The sequence below is a fragment of the Pezoporus flaviventris genome, unplaced genomic scaffold (genome assembly GCF_033815535.1).
Source record: "Pezoporus flaviventris isolate CSIRO_AGI_PZ_B2104156 unplaced genomic scaffold, CSIRO_AGI_Pfla_v1 ptg000030l, whole genome shotgun sequence".
Lineage (NCBI taxonomy): Eukaryota > Metazoa > Chordata > Aves > Psittaciformes > Psittacidae > Pezoporus > Pezoporus flaviventris.
Window position 1 is genome coordinate 2,890,202 of NW_026892578.1, and position 23,924 is coordinate 2,914,125.

At 40.8% G+C, this 23,924-nt stretch overlaps 1 protein-coding gene and 1 long non-coding RNA gene across 16 annotated transcripts in view; one reads left to right on the plus strand and one right to left on the minus strand.

The window, feature by feature from the left end:
• INPP4A (inositol polyphosphate-4-phosphatase type I A) overlaps positions 1-9,597 on the plus strand; it is a 103,225-nt gene extending 93,628 nt beyond the window's left edge. For 9 of the 15 annotated variants that reach the window (XM_061459710.1, XM_061459709.1, XM_061459712.1 and 6 more), the window contains one exon: positions 5,477-9,597. In XM_061459710.1, the coding sequence (XP_061315694.1) occupies positions 5,477-5,657 (181 nt within the window). In that variant the 3' untranslated portion in view covers positions 5,658-9,597. The remainder of the gene's footprint in view (positions 1-5,476) is intronic. The other 6 variants (XM_061459714.1, XM_061459721.1, XM_061459717.1 and 3 more) reach the window with 1 other exon arrangement.
• LOC133272524 (uncharacterized) lies at positions 98-12,864 on the minus strand. Its single transcript, XR_009744457.1, has 3 exons — positions 12,756-12,864; positions 5,631-5,715; positions 98-228 (listed from the first exon to the last, which is right to left on the minus strand). It is a non-coding gene; the product is annotated as an uncharacterized LOC133272524 (long non-coding RNA).
• Positions 12,865-23,924: the final 11,060 nt, after the last annotated feature.

Sequence of the window (23,924 nt, forward strand, 5' to 3'; positions counted from 1 at the left end):
TTCTCAGGGATGATCTTTTGTTCTTGGAAACACAGACACCTGCAGTTTGCAATGGTTTGCCGTGTGTATTCTTTAGCAGTGAAACACTGTTCACTGGGTGAAATGTCAGTATGGGTGTTTCACGATACAGCAACCAAATTTCATCACAATGTGTCAGCGTGCTGTTGTCGTATCGATATAACAATGTTCTGTATTCTGAAGCAGCAGAGATGTTTGCAGAACTAAACACTGTACTAATAAAAAAAGAAAATCTGTTTACTGTTGTTCAATGCCTTGTTTCAAGCACTGCTGGAAAACTCCGTAACTCACATACCAGAAGAAAGGATAAGAAATCTAGCTTTAGTCTCTTCTCAATGTAGTTCAACAATGCTGTTCAGTCCTGTTTTTCAACATTCACTCTTACTGAATGTACTGTATTGTGTGTCTTCTCACCAAATTCTCTAGAGTGTTCAATTCTCTTATCCTTTCTGTATGTTTTTGCTGTTTGACCCTTTCTTACTCTTCAATTACCTGGAAGGAAAATGTCTCATATAATAACACTTGCAGCCTCTTACACTAATAATTTGGATGTTACATCTACATCTGATTGGATGTCACTGGACTTTTTTTATTTTCACTTTTTTCTGCATCAGTACAGTGTTAGTACAGTACATGAAAACTGCAGTCAGAGACTGATTAAACCTTGATACTAGAAACAAAATGGAATGGTTTTGTGAGGGAGAAGTTATTCACTTAAAATGGAGTTAAGCAGCTCTCAAATATGTTTATTTAAATTATGCAACTTGTCAACTTAGACATCTGAAAGAAAAAAGCTCTGTTGCACAGTTGTTTATTTAGTGAATGAAAACTAATCAAGTATAATATTAGGAATTTTGTTTCTTTAAATTTTTTACTGAGTAAATGTTGTTTTTTTAATGCAGCTATGGACACAGTAGAGGCAGAGATTAATAACAACATTGTTTTGGACTATCAATTTAATATACCACAGGATCAGATAAAATATTGACCCAAGAAAAGCACTGCTTTATGTTGATCTACACAGGGATATTGAATGAGGGCAAATTTAATTCAAACCTTGGGCTCATGTATTCTAGCAACATCAGAGACTTGCCCTGATAGGTGAAAGATGCGACTTTCCTTCTGTTAAATCTTTGACTGAGAGAGATTGTGCAGAACAAATACTGGCTAGTCCTGAAGGACTAGACTAAGATTAGACTATTCTTCAAGCCCATCACTCTTTCTTCCTCACATGTCATTGCTCTTTCGGGTAGGTGGTTGTGTTTTTAAAATTATTTGCCAGTTATGCTCAGAACAATGGCACAGAATTACGGAAGCTTAACAAGAGAGTGAGCATTATGGAACAACTATATAGGAGTCCAGCTCCACCCAAATCCCTTTCAGACTGGACAGGGTGATCTGAGCTAGATGACAGGCATAGGAAGTGAAAAGGTAGCAAATTACTTCCAGGAATTCAGAAAATGTTCTTTTTCTTTTAACTTGGATCTTTTTACTATGCAACCGCTGGAAAATGAAAGGCTTGGTTGAGTCTTACAGACTTCTAAAATTTCTGGGGCAGTTGGAAAGACAGGAAAAGTACTTAAAGAAAGTGGGACTCAATGAAAGCATTTCAACTCTTCTCTACTGGTAACTTTCAAATAAGAAAAGCATCTTTGCTTATACTCTTCTTGAAAAGTTAAGAAAGCACCCTCTTCTTTCTGTGATGTTGGTCTTTAGAGGTGTTAGTTCCCACTTAGGTTTCTCAGGGACTTCCTTTCCTTCCCAGCCTTGTGATAATTATGTATCTGAGATAATTATGTTCAGGGGGAGAACATTGAGTACTCATTGCAGATTCTTGCAGAAACTCACAGATACAAGTTTGTGGTTTTCACCTTAGAAACAAATATTCCATTAAAATAAACTCAGTTTTCTGTTAAATAACTTGTGGCTTTTTCAGCCCCAAATCAAGTATATGGTAACTCACACCCATGCTGATATATCTGGAAGTTCAATCTACAGAGGAAATGACTACCTGGCTGGTAAGGCAAATCAAAGGCAAAGTCCAACTAGCTCACATAGCCTCTTCCATCTGCAGCAGTGCCAACACTCCTCCCTAGACCTGTGATTACCTGACCTCCCTTTCCCTTCACAATTACTGGCCTGTCAGATACGCCAGTGGAGCTGTTTGTGTGAGTATGTTCCAATCCAGTTTCAGTCAGAATCAGCTTGGGTAGCAAAATCCTTTAGACATTTAAGGTAGCCCAGCTCATTTTCATTAAACTAATTAGGAAGTTCAGCCAACAAAGAAAAGCTGTCTCTGATAGGGGCTCTTGAAAAGCAGTTGGAAATGGGGTGAGGGAAATGATCTCTTCTAGCTGCCATGGAGCCAGCTAAGCAGATGACATAATGAAGCCCTGACAGCTGTGTTTGCATATGATCACTCACTGCAATAAAACAGCCATGATAAACAGCTTGGTCGGATTTCTTCACTGGTTGACCTGTTTTAAGAATACAATTGTGATGAGTTGACCTTGGCCACCTGCCAGACTCCCACCCAGCTGATCTCTCACTCCCCCTGCTCAACAAGACAGGAGGAGAAGATATGATGAAAAAACTTGTGGGCTGAGATAGACAGGGAGATCCCATGCCAGTTAGTGTTACAGGCAAAGTAGACTTGACTTTTGCCGATAGATTTCAGTGGTAAGAAACAAAGGCAAAAATTACAACACTTTCCCTCCACAACCCCTTTTGTCCCAGGCTCGAGTACTTCACTGCTTCATTCCCAACTCCTCTACCTACCTCCTCCCTATATTGAGCAAGCCAAAGGAGGTGATCCTGCCCCTCTATTCTGCTCTCATGAGACCCCACTTGGAGTATTGTGTACAGTTCTGGTGTCCTCAACACAAAAAGGACATGGAACTGTTGGAGCAAGTCCAGAGAAGGGCCACGAGGATGATCAGGGGACTGGAGCACCTCCTGTATGAAGACAGGCTGAGAAAGTTGGGGCTGTTCAGCCAGGAGAAGAGAAGGCTGCGTGGAGACCTCATAGCAGCCTTCCAGTATCTGAAGGGGGCCTATAGGGATGCTGGGGAGGGATGCTTCATCAGGGACTGTAGTGACAGGGCAAAGGGCAATGGGTTTAAACTAAAAGAGGGGAAGTTCAGGTTAGGTATAAAGAAGAAGCTCTTTACTGTGAGGGTGGTGAGGCACTGGAACAGATTGCCCAAAGAACTGGTAAATGCTCCATCCGTGGCAGTGTTCAAGGCCAGGCTGGATGGAGTCTTGGGCAACATGGTCTAGTTGTGGTGTCCCTGCCCATGCAGGGTGTTGGAATTAGATGATCTTAAGGTCCTTTCCAACCCTAACTATTCTATGATTCTATGGGGAATGGGGATTTGCAGTTGGTCCATAACAGCAGCTCTCTGCTATTTCATCCTCCTTCACTCTTCCCCACTCCAGCATGGGTCCTTCCCATGGGCCGCAGTCCTTCGGAATAAACTTGCTTCTGCATATACTGTCTACATGCCCAGTTTCCTTCAGGAAATATTCACCTTCTCTACCACTGGTCCCTCAATGGGCTGCAGTGTGGATATCTGCTCCACTGTACTCATCTCATGGCTGCAGGGGAATCCCTGCTCCAGGACCTGGGGCACCTTCTCCCCTCCTTCTCTGACTTTGGTGCTAATAGGGCTGCTTCTCACATATTTTCCGGCCACTCTTCACTGCCATGCAGTCTTTTGCCTTTTCTTACATCCACTATCTTGGCTGAGGGGTCTGGTTGTGCCTGCGATGGGTCCATTTGAGTTGGATGCAGCCAGCTGTGTTCAACACAGGGCAGACTCAGCTTCTCTTCACATAGAGGATTCCCATACACATGCTTGATTAACAGGGAATTTGCTTCATCTCTTTACCCTGGTCCTCCCCTAGACGTAGTCTGCTGATGAATGTTTTAAGACACTGTACAATTTGGTATATTTGTTATTTCCAAAGGTGACTTTTCACCCCTCAGGTGGAAGCATCTACATGGGCCAACAGTGACAAGGAACACACTTTCCAGCTCTTGCCTCCATTTGCACTGTATGTGTCTGTGCATGTCTTTGTGTAAAAGATAGCATGATAGCTTTAATGGTACAGATGTGGCATGTGATGTTCATAACGTCTTCTTGCCATTTTGAGCCTTTCTTCCTTCTTGCCCTCTCCCATTGTTTTACTTCCTTATCTATATCCTAAACCACTTTCTTTCCTCCAGGCTATTCTGTTGAGCTTTTATCTACAACTTTCCAGTCAGCATTAGCTTTCCACATACTGCTTCTCCTGAGCACTTAAACACACACCACTGTCCACACCACTACAAAGATAATTGGGATTTGTAGGCATCGCAGATTCAATCTGCCCTTATCCAGTATAGGCACCAGGAGGTGAAAACATTTGCATCACCAATTTTGATGTGTTAATCCAGATCAGAAATACAGTTGGTTTAGTTCCCTGCCCACCTAATTCCATTTGACTTGAAATGGCACCAGCTTCTGAAGGCTTTTTTTCCCCTTCCACCACATCTAGGGTATCTCTGATGTCTTCCAAGACACTGTTGGTTACCTAACCTTGCTACCCAACCAGCAAGGTTATGTACCACCTTTTATGGATGGAGTGAGTGCACTTGTTCTAAGTGCAACACAGGTTGCATTTAGTTGTTGCTTTGTAAACTAAACAGAGAGTTGAACTGGAGAGGGTATAAGAGAAATCTAAAATGAAACACCACACTACAAAGCCTCAAGTTACCTGAAGAGGTGTTCTCTACTGTCAGTCTTTGGTGCTCAAAGCAATGTAGGAAGCAGGGGCATAACAAGATGGGCTGTGCTATATGTCTTGCCTTTACCTGCATATACTGAGGCACTTCAGAAACATGCATTTTAGAAAGCATATCAATACACATGTGAATTCATGTTGAAGCAGAAAACTAAGTGGGTGGTTTGGGTTTTTTTTGTTTACATATTGAGCAGGTAGTTAAGAGGTTAAATTATATCACTGCAGCCTAAGTGGAAAGATGTTTGAAAGGGTCAAATACTATAATGGTTATTCATGTTCAGCTTGCTTTCCAGAGCTCCACTTCTTTGCAGCATGCAAAGGCATGGCAGAGCAGCATGGGATATTATTGCTTGGCAATCTGAAACAATGAACATGGAAAACCATTTATATTCAACCTACATGTGTTTATTTTTAGTGGACTACAGTACTTCTTTCTTATTTTTCTCTTTTATTCTCTTTCCCTTTCCTTATTTCTGTAATTGTGCTGACACATATTTTTGAGACGTTTTCCCACTCTTTCTTTACTTCATCTTCTGGATTTTGTTGTGCTTTCTTCCATGTTTTTTCATTTTCTTGACCACCTTGTGTTGCCATCTCTTTTTATACATTCATTTGCATGTCCGTCTTCCTTTATGTTTTATTTCCCTCCTCCCAACCTTCTTCCTTTTCACAGCATTGGAACACGGGAGGTAGTCACCCAGAAGAACTTGAGTGGCTTGGTGCCCATCCGTGATTTCAGACTAGATCCCAGCCTCCTCTACTCTATTCCTTTACTAGCTCTGAGCCCCAATTTACTAATTGTGTGGCTGTTTCTGAGCATAGCTTACCTGGTGGCCAGATTACGTTGCAAGTGAAGATAAAGTTTAAAAACAAAAGCAAAAAAAAGCTTGAATGTGTATTGCCACTTGGTACCTGCTGGACAAAGGAATGTGTCATAGCATTGTCTGCCAGGAATTATTATTATGCCTTACAATTTTACGTTTCTATTGTACTAAACTGTAAATACACATCAAATTATTTTATCAAAAAGAATTGTATTGAAACTTTAAATTCTTGTTCTGCTTTCAGTGCTTGTAACATAGTCTGACATTGGCCTGTTACCTCGTTACTTTAGCTGGCCTGAAGATCTCTTACCAAATATAGTTTTGTGTTACTTGTTTCATGTATTCCAGAGAAAGGAACTCTGTCTGAAAAGAATTTGTATCTTTTGTATATTTAAGGTGTATGCTAATCTTGCCTTTCATTTTTACGAGGTATGAAGAGAAAAATAAAAACATGGGTGGGGTTTATAAGAAATTATAAGAAATTTATTTAAAGAAATAAACAAATTTCTACCTTCATTTCAAATGATAATATCCAAATTACATTGCTGAACAATTTGTAGAGCCATAGTCTTGTTCCTTTCTCATGGTTAAATATGTTCTAACAGACCAGTGTACCCACTTAGAAAATGACTTGCAGTGCGCTGCATGTAGAATTTGTTCATTCTATTTGTAGATCTGCATTTTGTAATGTATTGAAGACATGAAGTGAATGACTTGTGGTTAGAAAGAGGATGTAATTTGCATTGGCCTGCTAATGGTCCATTATCTGTTTCAGGTGCTCTGTTATAGAACTTATTCTGAAACAGGGTCATTCTCATCCTAGAAGTTAAAGATACCAGTCTTTAATATTTCAGGCAAGAAGAGGGGAGGTATCAGTTAGCTCCTTTAGTAGGTGGGTTCAGGGTTTTCCACTGCGCTTTGTTTTAATTGCACTAGACTAAATATTATTCTTATTTCCATTTTTAAGTGTTGGACAGCTTTAATAAATTATGATGTTGATAGTGGCTTAGAGATAAATGAGTGATGGTAAGTTAGCATTTATTTAAGTGGTGAGACTAAAGCGGCTTACCTAGTTTAGTCACACAGAATAACTGCAGATGAAATTTGGTCCTTGTTGATGTAACATCAACCTGGAAGAGGCCTACGAAACTGAAAGATTTTGTTGCTGCAGTTGTGTGGCAGAGCTTGTCAATAGCAATAGCTGATTAAAAATCTAACCTCATTTAATGTACTTTGCTAAATTCATGAAGGAATTCACTTCGCTTGGTGCCTGAGATGACAGAAAATTGGGCTTTTGAGGAGAATTCTCCTAGTACTGTGATTTCTATTTTCTACTATTATTAACTTGCTTAAAAACTATAGGTAGCTATAGCTTTTATTATCAGTCTTAATGGAATTTGAAATTACCTGCTGAGAGAGGTATGCTTAAGAAAAGAAAAAAGCACAGTTAGAGTAAAAAATAGAGCAAAATCCTAAATTTGGTGAATATTCTAACTAAAACCAAAAAAGTATGTGGTTATATTTGTATCTTCATGAAATCAGACTGTACAGTACACTGTCTCCTGGTAGTTTTCCTCACTATTCCCATTTTCTTTTAAAAGGAAAACAAAAACAAAACAACCAAAAAACAAACCCCAAACCAAACAGAAAGCCATACATATCTATCTATATTTACATATAGATATTTAAGCATCCTATTTATTTTTAGTTGCAGTGGATTTAGGTAAATCCTTACTGCTGATGAGATTTAAAATTGTGGTATGATGGTACTGGACACATCCACACCCTGTGCTGGTTATCTGGTACCACTGTGTCTCTGTACGTATAATTTCTTCTTCCTGGTTCATTTGCTATGGGTACCAAAATCTGCCTTTTCACAAAGTGAACAAAATGTCAGGTTGGACTGTGGTTTTGCTCTTGCAATGTGATGAGTGTCATGAGCTCAGTCTAACAACATGTGAAAGCAATTTTAGTAGTAGGTGTTATCTCCACTGAACTCCCTAAGATTATTAATCTGTTTAAATAAAGCTTAAAGGCTTTGCTCATGACTATCACTAGGGTAAGATCACCCTTAAATTTATCTAGAATAAAACCCCAGGCTTTCTGAAAACAGTATTTATTTTCTCATTTTCTTAAGCTTTAGTGGGAACAAGTTTTCATCTTTTTTATTTTTAGCTTGGTCTGTGCTGTCATTCAGGCATTCAGATTTAAAATGCTGTAGTGCACACTGCTTATGTGCCTCCAGAAGAAACACAGCACATGAGATGGTGTGTGAAATACGTCTGTCACCATCTCTGTGGCCTCCTTGTGTCATGGAGGGGAATGTGCAATAACCAGATGCAGTGGGATGAATTATGAACAGAATTTTTTATTCACTTTGGAGTGAAAATGCTCATCTGGTATCCGATATTTGCTAGTTAACCATTGTTTTTATTAGTACTCGGAAGTATAATTTGTGCCTATTTTTGATTAATCTATTTGACTGCAAGAGCCTCTGGAGGAGGGGTTCCTGTAAAACACAAAGCAGTGCCATGAAAATAGTGTCATCATGTACAACCCATTCCATAAAAGGCAGGCACAGAATGTGCTCTGGAGACAAATATCAAACTCACTTAAACTTTGTCTTAAAGCAAAAAGTTACTGTATTTGACAACGTCGATCTAGGAGGTACATACAGAACACAGTTCTGGTCAGCTTAACTAGCCCAAATTAGAAGAACAGTGAGGTCAGTTTGAGTGAGAGAGCTTTCGAACTGAATGGGAATCCAAACCCTCCTTTTCAATCAGATGACCACGGTTTCTGTGGTAGATGCTGCAGCATCTCCAGGACAGGAATAAAGTGGTATTTCCACCATAAGATGCTGTACTGTACATTTTGTCATGAAGTTCTAGTATTTGTTGTTTAGGTTTCAGTCCTCTATCAGGGAAAGACATTCTCCTGCAAGCCTAACTCGATCTATAATATATATGTAAACAATAGTGCTTCCTCCTTGTACGTCTGTTTCTGGATGTAATCAAAGGAACTGTGAAGTAGATTTATGAGTGTAAAGAAGCCTTATAACTGGAGTAGTTTTTTATTGTAGCACAGAACCTCTTTGTAATGTGGGGCAGTTGCACCAAAGCATTGAGTGAAAATGAAATTCTCCACAGCTTTGTTTCATTGGAGTGATGACTGTCAGTGCAGCCAATCTTTTTTGCACCCACACAAAGTTGGTGTTTCGTGATTAAGATTTTTTTAGACTATGTTGGTTTTCAAGTCAATTTATGCATGCAGAGATTACTGGAAAGTCATTATTTTTGTATCAGCTCTAATCTTTAAGTAAGTACTGATAATGCAGGGAACAATAAAATTACTTCCAAGCTCTTACTGAGAAATCAGCAGTTTTTCTTTTTCAGCTTAATGTATTAATAAATTAGCAGAACTGCTTTTAAGCAATCTCTTGAGATCCCTTGTGCAAAGAAGCAGCATGTGAGCTCCTGAAATACATGAAACCATCGATGAAAGAACTTTTTTCAGTAGATGTGCTGCTGCTTTTTAGAAATGCAAAACTAGCAATCTGACATAGCATGTGTCCATCCTGTGTGCTTCTGACTGGCATTGTATGATGAGTCCTCATTTTTAATATTTGCAATGGCAAATCAATTAAGCGCTCATTAAATATAACCAACTTTTTTTTTCAATGCTATAAAATAACCAGTTCATTTCATCTTAGTTTAAGTCTTTTTTTATTTTTCTTTTTTTCCTTTTTACTGCTGTCATTTTTTGTGCTTGTTTTTTTTCCCCAGTGAGGGTTGTCGCCGAGAAAATACAATGAAGAATGTTGGATGTCGCAAGTATGCATTTAATTCCCTGCAACTGAAGGCTTTCCCAAAGTATTACAGGCCTCCAGAAGGAACTTATGGAAAAGTTGAAACATAAGCATACTATGTCCTTAAATTGCTGTTCCATTAAAACGTGTGGATACACTCTAGATTAATCCGTGATTTTGTCATCCAGAGGAGATAAATCACCTTTTTGTACGTTTCGCTAGGTTATCCAGAGCATGTTACTTACAGAATTGGAATCTCTAGTAACAATTATTCTGACACCTTAGCTTGAGAATAGTGTGATAACGCTCTGCCCGTTTAAATAGCCTTCAGTGTATGTAAAACAACCAGATAATTGTGTTACTTCCTAATTATCTATATGCAAATAGCTAGGTACCTCCTGGGTGGGCAAGGACTCTAGGAATGGCGTTGGGCAGCTGTTTCATGACACATCTTTTTATACAGAATTGAATTTGAGATTGAGCTTTTCATAAACTTTTTAAAACTGTGAGTAAAACTCAAAAGCTGTAAATAAAAAGGGATTGGATCCTAGACAGTCTAATAGCTGTAGAATGCATTGCTACAATCAAGAAACAGAAGTTTAACTTAAAAAGAAAAAATCAGCACAATAAAAGCCAGGAGTATAATTTGTTTACTGTATATGTATACTGTATATGTATATGTATACTGTATATGTATATATCTTCATAAACGAGATTAACAGTACAGAAAAGGCCAGGTATATGAAGTCTGGTTTCTAGTTCTGTCCAAATAAAACAAATTCCTGCTGTCTTTGGCAAGTAAGGACTTGGGCACACATCTGATGTTAAGAACTGTTTTGGAAACACGGTGAAACTTAATCATTAACACCAGCAGCAGTTCCCTCTGCCCTTCCCCACTACAAAGCAAGTGCAACAAGCAGGTTGCTAATGTTGCATGTGACATGTTGGGTCTCTCCCACGGTGTCATATATTAATTAACACATTTTTACCCATGAATTTTTATGTCAGTTCTGGATTTTAAGTATCACGGGGGGCAGGGGTGGGGGGAGGGGTAATTTTTTTTTTATTGGTATTTGATTTTTTTCTCTCATGTCAATTTTGTATGTCAGTACAAAAATGCTGAAAGTGCCCAATGCATTCCTGCTACTCCATAACCCAAATTGGTTTCTTTGCGTTTTACCTGGGCAGGTGTTCAGAATCCAGGGAGGGCAAGTATGAGTGTTTTCAGGGCATTTTTGAGGAAGGTGGTAATGCCCCATGTTGATAGAAAGGAACTGTTCATTTACTACCAGTACTGCGCTAGAACTGCAGGTGTGTTCTAGCTTATGACAAGGTGATCAGTTTGATAAGCGTTTGATAAAAAACATTCAACAGATCTCCTCAGAAATAATCTCCCAAAGAATGCCTTTGAAACTACGATACCTTTTTAAAAAGCAGCTAAACCTTAATTTCCAAATTCGAACAAGATTTTAACAGAATACCTAACAGGATTAAATCAGCCTTCAGCACACTGTGCCCTGTTCTTCTTAGCTTCTAAGAATGTCGGTTTTAGAATAGAAAAATCTGCCCATTTATTCTTGTGAAAGTAGCAACAGCCAGGTAAGTATATGGCTGTTTTCTGGTTCCTTTCTCCCTCTCACTGATGTTTGTCTGTGCTGTCACTGCTCTCTCAATCAGTCATGTTCATTCTGCTCCCATACAGGTTTGGGGGTTACAAGTCCAGCAGTTTTTGCATTTTGCTTGTTGCAATCAAACGCTGAGCAGCATGTCAGAGAGCCAGGTCAGAGAGTGTTCTGCTGAGCGAGGCTGTTACTGTTCTGTCTCTCTCAGATAACAAAACACTGAACTGTGTGCAAAATCTGTGTATTGTAGTACCTGTCCCAGGTGTGAGCAAATCACCTACAGTAGAACAGTCCCTTGTAATTTTACCAACCCTGTTCACCACAATAAATAAATGTTTGTTTGTATTTTTTTTGCTAATGAGTAAACAAATATATGGTGAGAAAACTTTTCAATGGGATCTCTTTGGTTGATCTCTGCTCAACCTTCAGTCCCAGGCCCATTATTAAATGCTACATTTATTTTTGTATAAACTATACTCTTTGTATCCCTTAGTTTTTATGAGTTGATAATTTTATTTTGTATATTTCAAACATATTGAATTATATTCTAAGTCCTGTATTGTTACACTAAAAATCTTGTGATGTTCAGCTTCAGAAGAGAAGAACAAGAGGTCTGTTGTAACAATTAACAGAGCCACTCTCTCACACTGTGTCCAACAATCATGAGATCTGCTCTCAAGCTTAGTGAGCCTTTATTTATTTTCTATACCAATGTAATCAGAAAAAGTGGCTGAATTTTGTATGTGCATGGTTTTTGCTCACCTTTTCAAAGTGGTGGAATACCAGTCTCAAGTACGGCGTTATTTTGTTTAAAATATCCTGGTTTCAGTATGCTTACACGTAAAACATGGTTGTCCAGCTAACATTTTATATATACGCCAGTGTCAATACATGCACGTTGATGGGCTTGTTTAAAGGGTGCAATGAACAGTAAGATCTTGGGCAGTTCATCAAAAAAGGAAAACTGTGAAACTTGAAATCCACATAGGATGCTTCACAAGGGTGAAGTACGCTTTTCTGTTGCACAGGAGAGGCAAAACTAAGGATTACTGTAAAAATAAGTTCTGTCTAATGGTCTTTTTTGAGTACATTTTTTTAAATTATAAAACATACAAAGGTAAAAAAAAACCAACTGTTGCCAAGTATGTTCTGTGTATGTTCTGTGAAAGTACCTACAGCACAGTTGCCTTTTGTTTCATTTATACATGTAAAATTATTGTATAATACAAAACTGTTTTGTCCCAAGACAACTGTATTTGCCAAGCTTTGTGCATTGAAATATTTTTATTTATTTGGGTTTGGGCAGTATTAATATATCATATGGCTACTGTTTTATATATTCTAGTTCATCCAATCCATGTATGCTGTAAATGTGCTAGTCTTTAGGATGAAAACCAATAAAAGAACTGACAAGAATAACAAATGATGGTGTTTCTGGTAAATTAAAAAGAAACATTTTTGGGTTCCTTAACTTGCTAGCTTTATCTGTTGAAGAATACATTAAGCCAAGTTGTGCATGGATATATTTTACACAGACCTGTGAGTCAGGAAGCAGTTCCTTCTAATCCCCACAGAAGTACAGCTGCTGTCAATTTTCTGTAGTTAAGCCAGGCACCGGTTTGTCCCACATGCCATACATTCAGCAGCAGTCAAAGAAAGAAACAGTATGAAATTAATTTTGTCCTTAATCTTACATACTTTCTCTGTGAATCTTCTATGAGACCTTCCTGAGCTTCCTTCTCTTTCACTCTTCCTTCCATTAATAGAATCCCTTCTCTGCCTCTGCCTCCCCTTCAGCCAGCTCATCCCTCCAGCAGCTTCAGTGCTGCTTTTCAGCAGGGGTAGGTTGTCATTGTTGATTGTCATTTTGGTTTCAGGTTAATTAAATTTTATATAATAGCATAATGGAGAATAATCCAGAACATTCTGATTCCTGTAAAATATGAAGAATAGAACATAAAAATGTAATTCTGCTGTCACTGGGTATTTGAGAACTGCCAATTACACTTTTGTTGCACGAGAGAGGACTGAGGACCACAAGTGGGGCTCAGTGAATTAGTTTTTCTAGTTATACAGAAAGAAAAACCATGCCGGAAAAAAAAAACAACAAACCCACACTGCTTTCATTCAGAATGCAAAAGGGAAGATTCTCGACAGGTGAGAATCCCTAAATTGCAAATGCAAAATACATTTACATACATGCGTGCACATACACATATCTGTATTTCAAAAATGTTTAATTAAGTGTCAAAAATGTACCTACCAGTGTTCATTTTGATTTTAAAAGGTGAGGTGTTTCAAAGATGGTTGAAAGTTTAACATCTTCAAAAGGCATTCCTAGCTCCTGGAGAGATTCTCACTTTGAGGCTGACTCGGGTGCCTATGTAATGATTGCTCCATTCAAAACCCACGGTGACTGTGGATCCGGGTTGCCTTGGAACTGTAGCTGTATGAGGGTTGTAAATGACGCTGTGGGGAGCTGCAGAGAGCAGCAATGATTGCGTGCCTCCATGTGAAACCAGAACTCGTTCCATCTCTTTGCCATGACTTTTGGTATACAACAGACGTCAGGCAGGACTTGAAGCTCTGGAACAGCCTTCTGTGTAGGCACAGACTACACTTCAGAAAGGCTTGCCTGATACCACAAATGTAACATCTTAAACCTTGAAATGTACTCTGACAAAAGAGAGGGAGATTTAATAGATGCTTAATAGAAAAACAAGAAGATGACAACAAAAAATAGTAAAGCACTTGTTTAAATCAGAAAAGGAGTCCTCAGCAGAAGAAACTGTAGGTAATTTTGGTGACCAAGAGTAAGCTTTTTCAGTGTTTTTCTGTTTGTGAATTCCTAAAAATTTCTAAGACCTGCCTCAGAAATACTGTGTCTACATTGCTGCCAACCACATATGGGTTCGTTTAAAATAGCTCTCCCTAATGAATGACGAGACTTTCAGGCTATGAGTGGGAAAGCTTAACAGCAACCTCTTTTCCTCACATCATTTTAAATGTCAGGCAAACCTTCTGCTCTCAATGAATGAAATATTTTCCCTGTTGCAACTCCCTCCCTTTGGCGGCATGACAGTGACATGTGGAGCTCAGCAGTGTTCAACGTGATCAACTGATGGCATGAAAACATAGTTTATAAAAGCCTGGTAGCCCTGGCAAACACCCCACTTTTTTGGTTTTGTTTTGTTTTTTAATTATTTAAATTGTGCCAATATTAAGTTGTTTGTTATTTGCCAGTCTGGTGCTGTAATTTTTGATGTTTCCTGTATTCCACACAGCCTTCAGCAGCAAGAAGTTCTTATTTTTTGCAGTGGCTGTTGTATTTGTATGTATACCCCAAGTATTCTGAACGTGAAGTTCTGCAAATGCGTGTTTTACAGATTTTACAGCATAAGGAACTCACAATGCATCCCCTAATGTAATTTATTGTAAAGTTTTGGTCCTTACAGTCAAAATATTTGAGATAATGTGCTGTTTTATTATTTATGTGTCTTGTTTTGGACCTAACCCCAAATCATTACGCTTGCGGATTGTTACTGAGGGAGCAGAGCAGAAGAGTCTCCGATAGTAACGGCAGCTCTAACCCCAGACTAGATCCCAAGGTCCAGAGTCGGTCACTGCCCATCAGGTTCACTAAATGTTTAATTATTCATAAAGCTGAGAGATTAAAACGGCCAATGGGAAGAGCACTACCTGGAACATGAGCAAATTACACTGTGGCTGAAATAAGGGATCTTGGTGTGGGGGAATGGTTTTGTTTATTGGTGCTCCTATCAGGAGCATTGGAAAGCTGCTGAAACTACGCAGGGATTCCTCAGAAAAGCCTCTGAAAAGGGAGTCTGAAACTATGTCCCAACTGGATGGTGTGGGGAAAAGGGAAAGATGTTCTAGAAAATTCTCAGTCTAATGATAAGGACTACAGAGCTGGAATATAAAGCAGTTAATTACCCACCGGGCCTTCAGATCACCCCTGATTGTGGTAACTAATTGCTTCAGCCTGCCGCTTCACACAAGCGTTTTCAATCGGCACATCACAGCATCACCCGCAAAGCTCTGACTGCCGCCAAGCCCCGCGCGACCCGTGCAGGCGCAGACCGAAGTGGGTTTAACCCGGTTCGGGTTGCTGCCGTTCACACGCCGTCCCGCTTCCCGTTTCGTTTCCCTCTCCCCAGCCCGCGCCGGGCTCGCGGCCCCCCTCAGGTGCCCCAACCGGCACCCTCCCGCCGCGCGGCCGCTTCACGAGAGCGCCGTGCCCACGCGCCGTGGGAGGAGGCCGGAGCCGGGCGCGGGAGGACGTTACCTCAGGTGAGGCTGGCGGCGGAACGGAGGGGCCAAGCCGAGCGGAGGGAGAGACGGGGCAGCAGCCGGCGCTGCGGGAAACACCGCGGTCGGCCGCGGCGGAGGTCGGTAGAGCCGGTCCAGCACCCGCAGCAGTAGCCGCCACCTTTCTTTCGGGGAGGGCACCAGAGAAGGGAGGCCGCTGCGGGAGGTGCGGCTGATCCCTTCCTTGTTGTAGATGCTCCCACCTCGCGTCCCATAGAGTTATAGAATACCAGGTTGGACCTCAAAGATCAACAGGTCCAACCTTTCTAAGCAATACACGACCTAGGCTACGTGTTGCAGCACCCTGTCCAGCCGAATCTTGAAAGCATCCAGCATTAGGGAATCCATAGCTTCCTTGGGGATGTTATGTCAATGGCTTGTTGTTCTCACTGTGAAGAATTTACCTGTTGCTCCAAATTGCTATTCCTCATGAGCAAAGACTGCTCATCAGTGTGGCCTGCTCCCTCTCCCTAGCCTGTGGCATCTCTTTCAGAAACATGATAGTATTCTTTAACAGGATTGAGAGCCCTGTTGGAGTGTTTGTTAGATCCTGCCCTTAAAGAAACTTCTGAAAAGAAGTTACTCTAGTAACTGCTTATCTTTTAGATTTCTATTCACTTGACGTGTTGGTGATGCTTGCAATTTCCATTTGGAAATAGAGGCAAGTTGATGGGTAGAGTTCATAAAATATTGTAGCAAGAAAATATTTATATGAAGAAAGGATAGCTAAGTGCTTTTAATATTGCTTAAATTGTAGCCATGTCTTGAAATGCTGCTGTTTGCCAGTATTGTACATTTGAGAAGGCCTGAAAAGCAAAATAGAAATAATTTACTCATTTATTTATTTAATTTCCCAAGACATTTATTAAGTTGCCACTGATTGATGTTGGCACTGGGCAGATGGTGGCTCTGGCATCTAACATTGGGATCCTGGTGATTACCTGCTGCCATGGAAATGTTCTGTTTGAAAGTGTCTGTGACAAAGCCCTCCATGTCACAGGTTCGTAACAGATACGAGGTGATCTGGCCTATATGTGCAAGAGATATCTATCAGGCCTTGAACAGCGTTTGTTAGCTGTAACAGGGTGTAGTCATTCTGATATTTCTTTTTTTCCCTATACATTCTTTCTGCCCTCAGAACTTTGATTCAAGGTTATTCCTGATCCATTTTTGTTCCACTACCCATGACATTCTCTTGCATGTTCTTCATATTGTATTTTGACCAAATTTCTCTTAAGCTTGACAGCACTTTGCAGCACATGAAGTTACATTTTTCAATCAACTTCAGTTGCATGAGGGTGTAGGTGTTCCTTGAAATGCCGCGGCAGTATGCACAGCTTCATGTCTGTAGGCAAATGGCTGAAGATATCCTTGACTTTTCTCAGTTCCTTGTCAGATTTAGAATAGTTTCCTGAAACTTTCAGGTCTTCCAAAAAAGTGAACTTTCCATATGAAAAATAAGGCTTTGTAATACCTATGTGGGAGCAGTCTCTGGAAGTAGGTAACACTGCAACACCACTTTGAGATGTGACTCATGGCAGGAGCTAGAATAAATCTTGCTGAGAAATATCAGCTAATTGAAGCACTTAATTATTGACTTGAAATACGGCAGTGCTGCTAAAAATTGATGAGATTTATTTTTCTCAACCCCAGCCCCTTTTCTCTAGAAGGTTCATCAGTAGCTCAGAAAATGCAGGTGTACTCCCCGCTCTGCCAGCGGGCAGTGGCGCCGCAGCCCTTGTGGGAGTTGAGCACGCAGGAGGAGCAGCCTGTGGCGTGGTGCAAAGCAGCACGGTCCACTTGAGGCACTGGTTGAATTTCCCAAGTCACTACGGAAACTGGCATCTCCTTAGTTGTCCTTTTCCATGGCAGCAGTGTCAGGGGCTGCCTGCAGAGCTCATTGATTGCAACTTCTGTCTCCAGGAGCTGATGCAAAGAGAAGGTGTGGGATTTGCTTTCCCTCGTGTCAGGCTAGTGTGACTGGGTTCCATGTGTTTGCACCTCTGCACTCGAGAACAGTTGTTTTAAGATGTTCTGCAAAGTTCAGGGAAATGAGAACTATCAGATATTACAAAGGGGAAGAGGAAGACATATCAAAGGAAGATGGGAGGTTTGTTTGTCTTGCCTTCTTCCCCTGTGAGCAAAAATGGGAAATGGCTAATGTTTGGTTTTACTGTTTATCTAAACTGGCTCTGTACTCTAACATGGGCTGACTCAGTACTTGAACCCCACATTTCATCTTTGGCTGTGTGTGCTGGTTCTACAGTGAGTTGCACATTACAGATTCTGTCTCTGCTGCTGCCATCGGCAAAGCTTTGCAGGAGCCACTTTGACTAAATCTGCAAAGGACGCTTGCCACCTGTAGCTTGCCTAATTTGTGGTTTTTGTTGTTGCCTGGTGTGGTGTTGGGCTTTTTGAGGCTTTCTTTATTGGTAGTTGCTAATGAGGAAGTTTATTGTTAAGACTCACCTCAGCCTGAGCTTCCTTCTCCAACCCCGCTGCTGGGAGAAGAGCCAGGGCTTTGTACCTCCCAGGGATAGCCACAGCCTCCAGCTGTGTTTGTCACACCCAGTTAAGTAACCCATCTTGTGGAGAAGGTACTCCTTTGCTGCTTGCACCCTTTACTCTTGCTCTGCAGGCCCACAGAGCCCAGTCACCAGTGTGTGCTGCTTTTCTCCTCCATATCCTTGTTCCAGCTCCACTGCATAAACTGGTTGCACAGGATGCTGGAAGATAAGCTCTTCTTTTTCTCTTCTGTGCCTCTCTCTTTCCCCAGTCATCCTCGGAAGATTACTCCAAAAGCACCAGATGGCGCTTTCAGTGCATGGGTTGTTATCCAGCATAGCCCCTTTCAGTAAGGCAGTGAAATGCTGCTGGTTTAGGTTGTGTGAGTTCAGTGGAGATTTTGCTGAGAGATGGGGAAGTGATTTCTCATCTCACCAGGAGGGATTGTCTCTGAGGCAGCCAGGCCAAGTGCTATAGGGCATTTCCAGGTGCAAAATGTTTCCTAGAGTGAACTGAACCTAGGTTAGCTACCTGTTTTTCACAGTTTGGGGTGAATGCAGGAAGCAGCCTCTTGTTTCTAATTCCATGGTCTAAATGTTCCCTGAGTAAGAGGGTTCTTGCAGTTAGGCTTACATTTCAAGAGCAGTGCCACTCTGCTGGTGTTTTCTCTGCTCCAGGAATGTTTACGCTGATGGGGCTCCCCAGGGTCCAGAGAAATGCTCATTTTCTGGGTCCTGCTGGGGCTTGCACAAACACAGAAGTAGTTTTATGTGTCTTGAGAGCTACTTAATTAAACAGGCAGTTAATAATAGGTAAGATAGAATAGGTAGCTAGATTTGATGCTTACCAACCTAAATTAGGAACCTCAAAACAGCTGTACTTTGTGATAGGAAAAAAACAGCCCAGGCTCATGTCCTGTCTTTGACAGTGGCTTCTACCTTATAACTGTGAAAGGACAGAATTGATATAGTGTCGGATTTCCAAGTGTATTTGCACAATATTTTTATGATTTGCATTTTTTGAAGTGTCTGAGGATGTGTTTTGCATTGTGTCACACCATCTCTGCTTCCCCTTCTCTGGGTATTCATTTATTTCTTTTTGGGCTCTCATAATTTGAGTCCTCAGACAACGAGGATTATGAGGTATATGCAGATTGTGCATGGAGTTCCTGAACTAACCTACGAGTTTGTCATTATGGTGGAGGCTGGTGACCAGAATGTTGATGGCTTGTCAACAAACTGTAGCTGTTTTGGTTGTTGGTTTTGTTTGTTTGGGTTTTTCTGTTTTGTGGTTTGTTTTTTTTTTGCATTTTATTGATACATTCCTGTCTCTTGTCAGACTATGGATCAAGGTAGATAGTAATCTGATCATTATTCTTGTTCTCATACTGTAAGTCAAGACTGTTACTAAAAACAGAGAGCAGCATTTCCAAGGAAGGAAAACTTTTGAACTCATGGTAGTTTCAGAAAACTGAAAGGATTCAACTGCTGTTCTGGTTCCACCACTTACTCTACCAGCCTGATGAAAGATTCAGTGGAAGTCTGTACTTGCAGAGATTGAGAATGACCATGTGAGGGAATGCAGGGGAGAAGTTCAGGGTCATCCACACTGAATACTCAAGTGCCACTTCAGTATCTGACATGCAGGGCACTGTATTAACACTTTTGGATGGTTATTGGCAAGCTAAGCCAGGAGTCAGGGCTAAAATGGAGAAGAAAAGTGGTACTTAGAAGAGCAGAAGCTTTGAAGCTGCTTAGACTTGGGTGGGTTTTGCTTTAAAACATTTGCTCTTTAATCAATACTTACTCATGCATTTTGACATGTAGGTAACTGATAGTGACCAGAGTTCTGCGTGGGGGCCGCATAGGGCTCTTTTGAATCTCTGTAAAGAAGGCATAACAGCACATAGTGTAATAACATGCCATTCTACAATGTCTCCCACCAGGCTCCCAGTACAACCTGGAAGTGAGCAGGGCTGTGTCAGGGCTTTGATACTGAGACTAGCTAGTCGGAAAGAATAAACGGAAGTGAAATACTCAAAGGGGAGAGAATGCAGAGTGAATAAAGTGGAATGAAGGATGAGGGAGTGGAGAAGAGCAGAAGCCAGTGTGTTGGAAATTTGAACAAAAATACAAAATAACTGGATAAATCCCTCAGGTAGGGGTGTAGAAATGAATAGTAAAAAAGTTCTGTGTGAACTGGAGGAGCTGAGTGTCTTGAACATGTACAAGATGTCACAGGTTAAAAGGGTTTAGTACTGGGGAAATAATTTTTTTAGGTGAGCAGGAAGAGATCTGAAAGTATGTAGAAGGAAAAAGAGGAATGGTTCATTTGTAAATATGCTGATGAAAGAAATATTAAATACAAGAAATAAATAGTTTGTACTAGGCTTGTCTGGCAAGTTGTGATACTGCACTTGAAGAGAAGTAAAAGCCTGGTCTGACTAAGAGTGTGCTCCAATGTGTTGACTTTCACCATTGAACTGCACAAACTTACCAGTTCCTCTTAGCGTAGGAGTTCCAGTGCATGAATCTGTTGAGGAATAATAGTTGTATAGACTGGCAGTAGGGAAAGTACTGTTAACTTTGCCAATGTACAACTTTTTAAAATGCTGCTACTATAGCCGAGATTTTTATTATTTTTTTTTCCCCCAGGTTTCAGGAAAAATCGGAGGAACTTTTAAGGCCAGGTGGCACTGCTGTGATATCCCGAATGCTGTTTGTAGCCACAGAGGGGTGCTGTTTATCGACATAGTAGGACTCCCGGTCATCACTTGTGCAGAGTGAGGAAAATGGCATTACTCACATTTATTGAGTTAGGGGAGAGTGTTTCCGAGGTTGCTGATTTAATCAGCATTCCTGAAACCTAACGGGACCTTGTCCTGTGAGCTAATATTGCTGTGTAGACAAAATCAGTGACTTTTCACAAGGAGGCTCCATTTAAAAACAAAGCCAGCAGAAATGCTGTCCATTTGCTGAAACTCTCTGGTGCTGAGCCTGCTGACTTCAGCAATATTCAGGTTTTATTGTTCCGATAGCTGTATCACATAGATTTTTGCATGTGGTTGATCGATGCAAGGGCCCTAAGTCAGCACACAATTTGCCTTATTCTCATTCCACATTCCTGGAACCGTTCAACTCGCAGCCAGTGGCCAGGTCCCACATTTGCACATCTGAAATTAAGCTCAGTATGACAGTGAGACATTCTGTGTGCTGCTTGTTGTGGCACTGGAGATTTGCTTTCTGTTTGAACTGTGAGGAGTTTGGAGCATTTCTTTAAGCTGTTCAGTTCAGCTGCTTCAAAGAAAGGAACCCTCTTTATCCTGCCTTTCTTCCCTCCTCTCTGCCTTTTAAAGTCAACTGATCCAACTGGATCAGTTCTTGGATCTGAGCAACTACCTCTGTACAGTTCTGCTCAAGAAAAGAATTTTGCCCAGGATAGTCATGTTTCAGCAAATACAGTGATATTGGGGTTTTCATTGCTTCTTAAGATTCTGTTTTCATTAGTCCCCCAGAGTTTAGGCTACTGCTTCATTATGTTTACTCTGGCTTCTGCAGATTCTTGAGGCTTTGCTTTCTGGTGGTTTGATTTCTTCTTTTCTATATTAAAAAGAAATCATGTTCCACTTGCTGGTGGATCACACAGCACCTAAGTAAAATAGTAGTAAGTCTGGTTAGGTGTTGTGTTCAGAGGGCTGCTGAAGAGCATGCTGATCCAGTCATCCTGAATACTGCTTTAGTATTTATGTGACTAAAACACCAGTTGACCATAAAGTCCATCCTTGACTGGCATTAGATGAAAACAGACATTGGGCAAAAGACTCAGGTTTGAAGCAGAACCTGTTTAACATGAGGTGACTGAGCTCTCTTCCAGTTGCTGCAACCATTCCATAGAAGATGGGTTATTTCCAGTCTCAGTGTGTGGCTCTTCTAACAAACTGACTCATTGTGAGCTGAAGCCATCACTGTTTCATGAGGCCGAAACATCAAAGCATAGAAAACTTGCTCATAATTGCAGGTTGGGAAAACAGACAAGGCCTGTCAAAGCTGTATTTAGTATAAAACATCACTTCAGGTGAAACAGTTCCAGTGAAAGGTAGCTTCTTTCCTCACGAAGGCAAACACTTGTGCCCTCTCAGTTCTACCTATCATTATGGTGCAGTGGGCAGCTTCAGCAGGATTTGATCATGTTTCTCCAGTGTTGAGATCTACTGTTCCTCACATTCTGGAACCTGTCTTGTCCTACTGTTTCCCAGTTCAGGCTGTTCCTTGCGCAACAGTGGCCATGCTACAGTACATGACTGCTGACAGCTCTGTGGCAGGGCCAGGTCCAGGCCTGCTCATTGCTGTGTTGATTCATTCCAAGTGTCTGTATCTGAAACAGTAACTGTCCTTTCACTGGGATTTTATATCCTGTTCTGATACTTACTTTATATCCTTTCTGTCTTACACTTTTAACAAAGTCTCTAATGTCTTTCATGAACTTTTTGAACTAGGGCTCATGCTAATTTAATCAATTTCATATGTTGGGGCCATACATACCTACTTAAGGCTTTCAGATTTTAATAATAGGCCAGAAACTTTTCAGACATTTAAAGTCTATTTGTTAGAGTTGACAGAATAGAACTATCCTTTAGGAGCACCAAAATAATTGCCAAAATTAACAGTAATTGTTTCTCTTCCTTGCTGGGAACTTTGTATTTCCAGTAGCTTCCAGGTCTGGAAGAGAAGAGCTGACTCATAATACTTCAGCCCTGATGCTGCTCTGAAGAAATGTTTTAATTATCAGCAAGGCTGTGCCCTTCCTAGTTTCCAGGACAGCCCATCTTCCAAACGCTTTAAGCTGTTTTTTCCTTTAGTCTTTTTACTGGAGATAGAGAACTTCCCTCATGGTCTGAGCTTCAGTCTTGTTTTGCTTTCAAAAACACAGTTGCCCCTTGCTTCCCAGATTGTGACTTACTTCTCCCTCTGTTCTTTTATCTTAAGTTGTCCTTCCAGCAGGCTGCAACATTTTCAACCTCATCTGGATTTTTATATAAGACTTTACATGTGCTTTGCAAAAAACTCCATTTCTGTTACTTTTTAAACTCATCATGAGAGGTCTGGTCTCTGATTAGCTGTGGATGCTTCCAGCTCACTCCCCCAGTTTTCAGCAATCTTAAAAGTGTTTTCAATGCAGATGAAGGGTGACTATGCCATAAAACTGGCAAGCACACACTTCAGGGAGAAGGCAGCAAACCTTACTTTTGCCCAGGTTTTATTTCACCTAAATTCTGTCCATCATGGTCAGGACTTCTGTTTAAGGCAGCTCTTTGGCTTTAACTAGTCAGAGCAGTGTGAAGGTGCTTTCAGAATAACCTCTGAATAGAGGGAGGGAAGAAAGGACACTCAGAAGTAGAAAGTCTTTAGGCCTAGGACCTTTTCCTTACAAGTTCAGAGACAAGGACATGGTTTTTCCTCTCTTTGGAAACAGAAAACTGTGTGTCAAAGATCTTGATAGCTGAGGTTGTTTCACCCCTGGAACTCCAGTAATGTTTAAGTGGTGCTCAAAAGGAAACTCTTTAAAAGCAAGAGCTGATAATATTCTGAAGGTGGCAGAGGTTATTTGCATTAACACAAGGGAATGGCTCATATTTTTTAGGGAAAAAAGTCTAAATTACTTATGTGTTGCCCTGTCTTGTTCAAAGGTAAGTGTTTTTAAAGCAGAAAATTTCTCTTGTCTTCTCAGCTGCTTAAACCACTGGAGGACTATTTGTATCTCAGAATTCACTTCTGCTTCTATCCTCCATGGAACCAAGTCTATATTAATATAAACACCTGCTGGGAAAAAGCAGAGGCATGTTACCTTAAGCAGCTCCATTCACCTTGAATAACTGCAAGTTACCTTCCCAAGCTCCATTTACAGAGAAGCAGGCCCCGGCATGTCAGTATCTTACCTACTTACTCTTTTCCATGCAGTTAAGGGACTTGTTTGCCCAGTTACTCAAAAGGAAACCGCATACAAATCCAAGGTGAACATCTCATGACCTTGCAT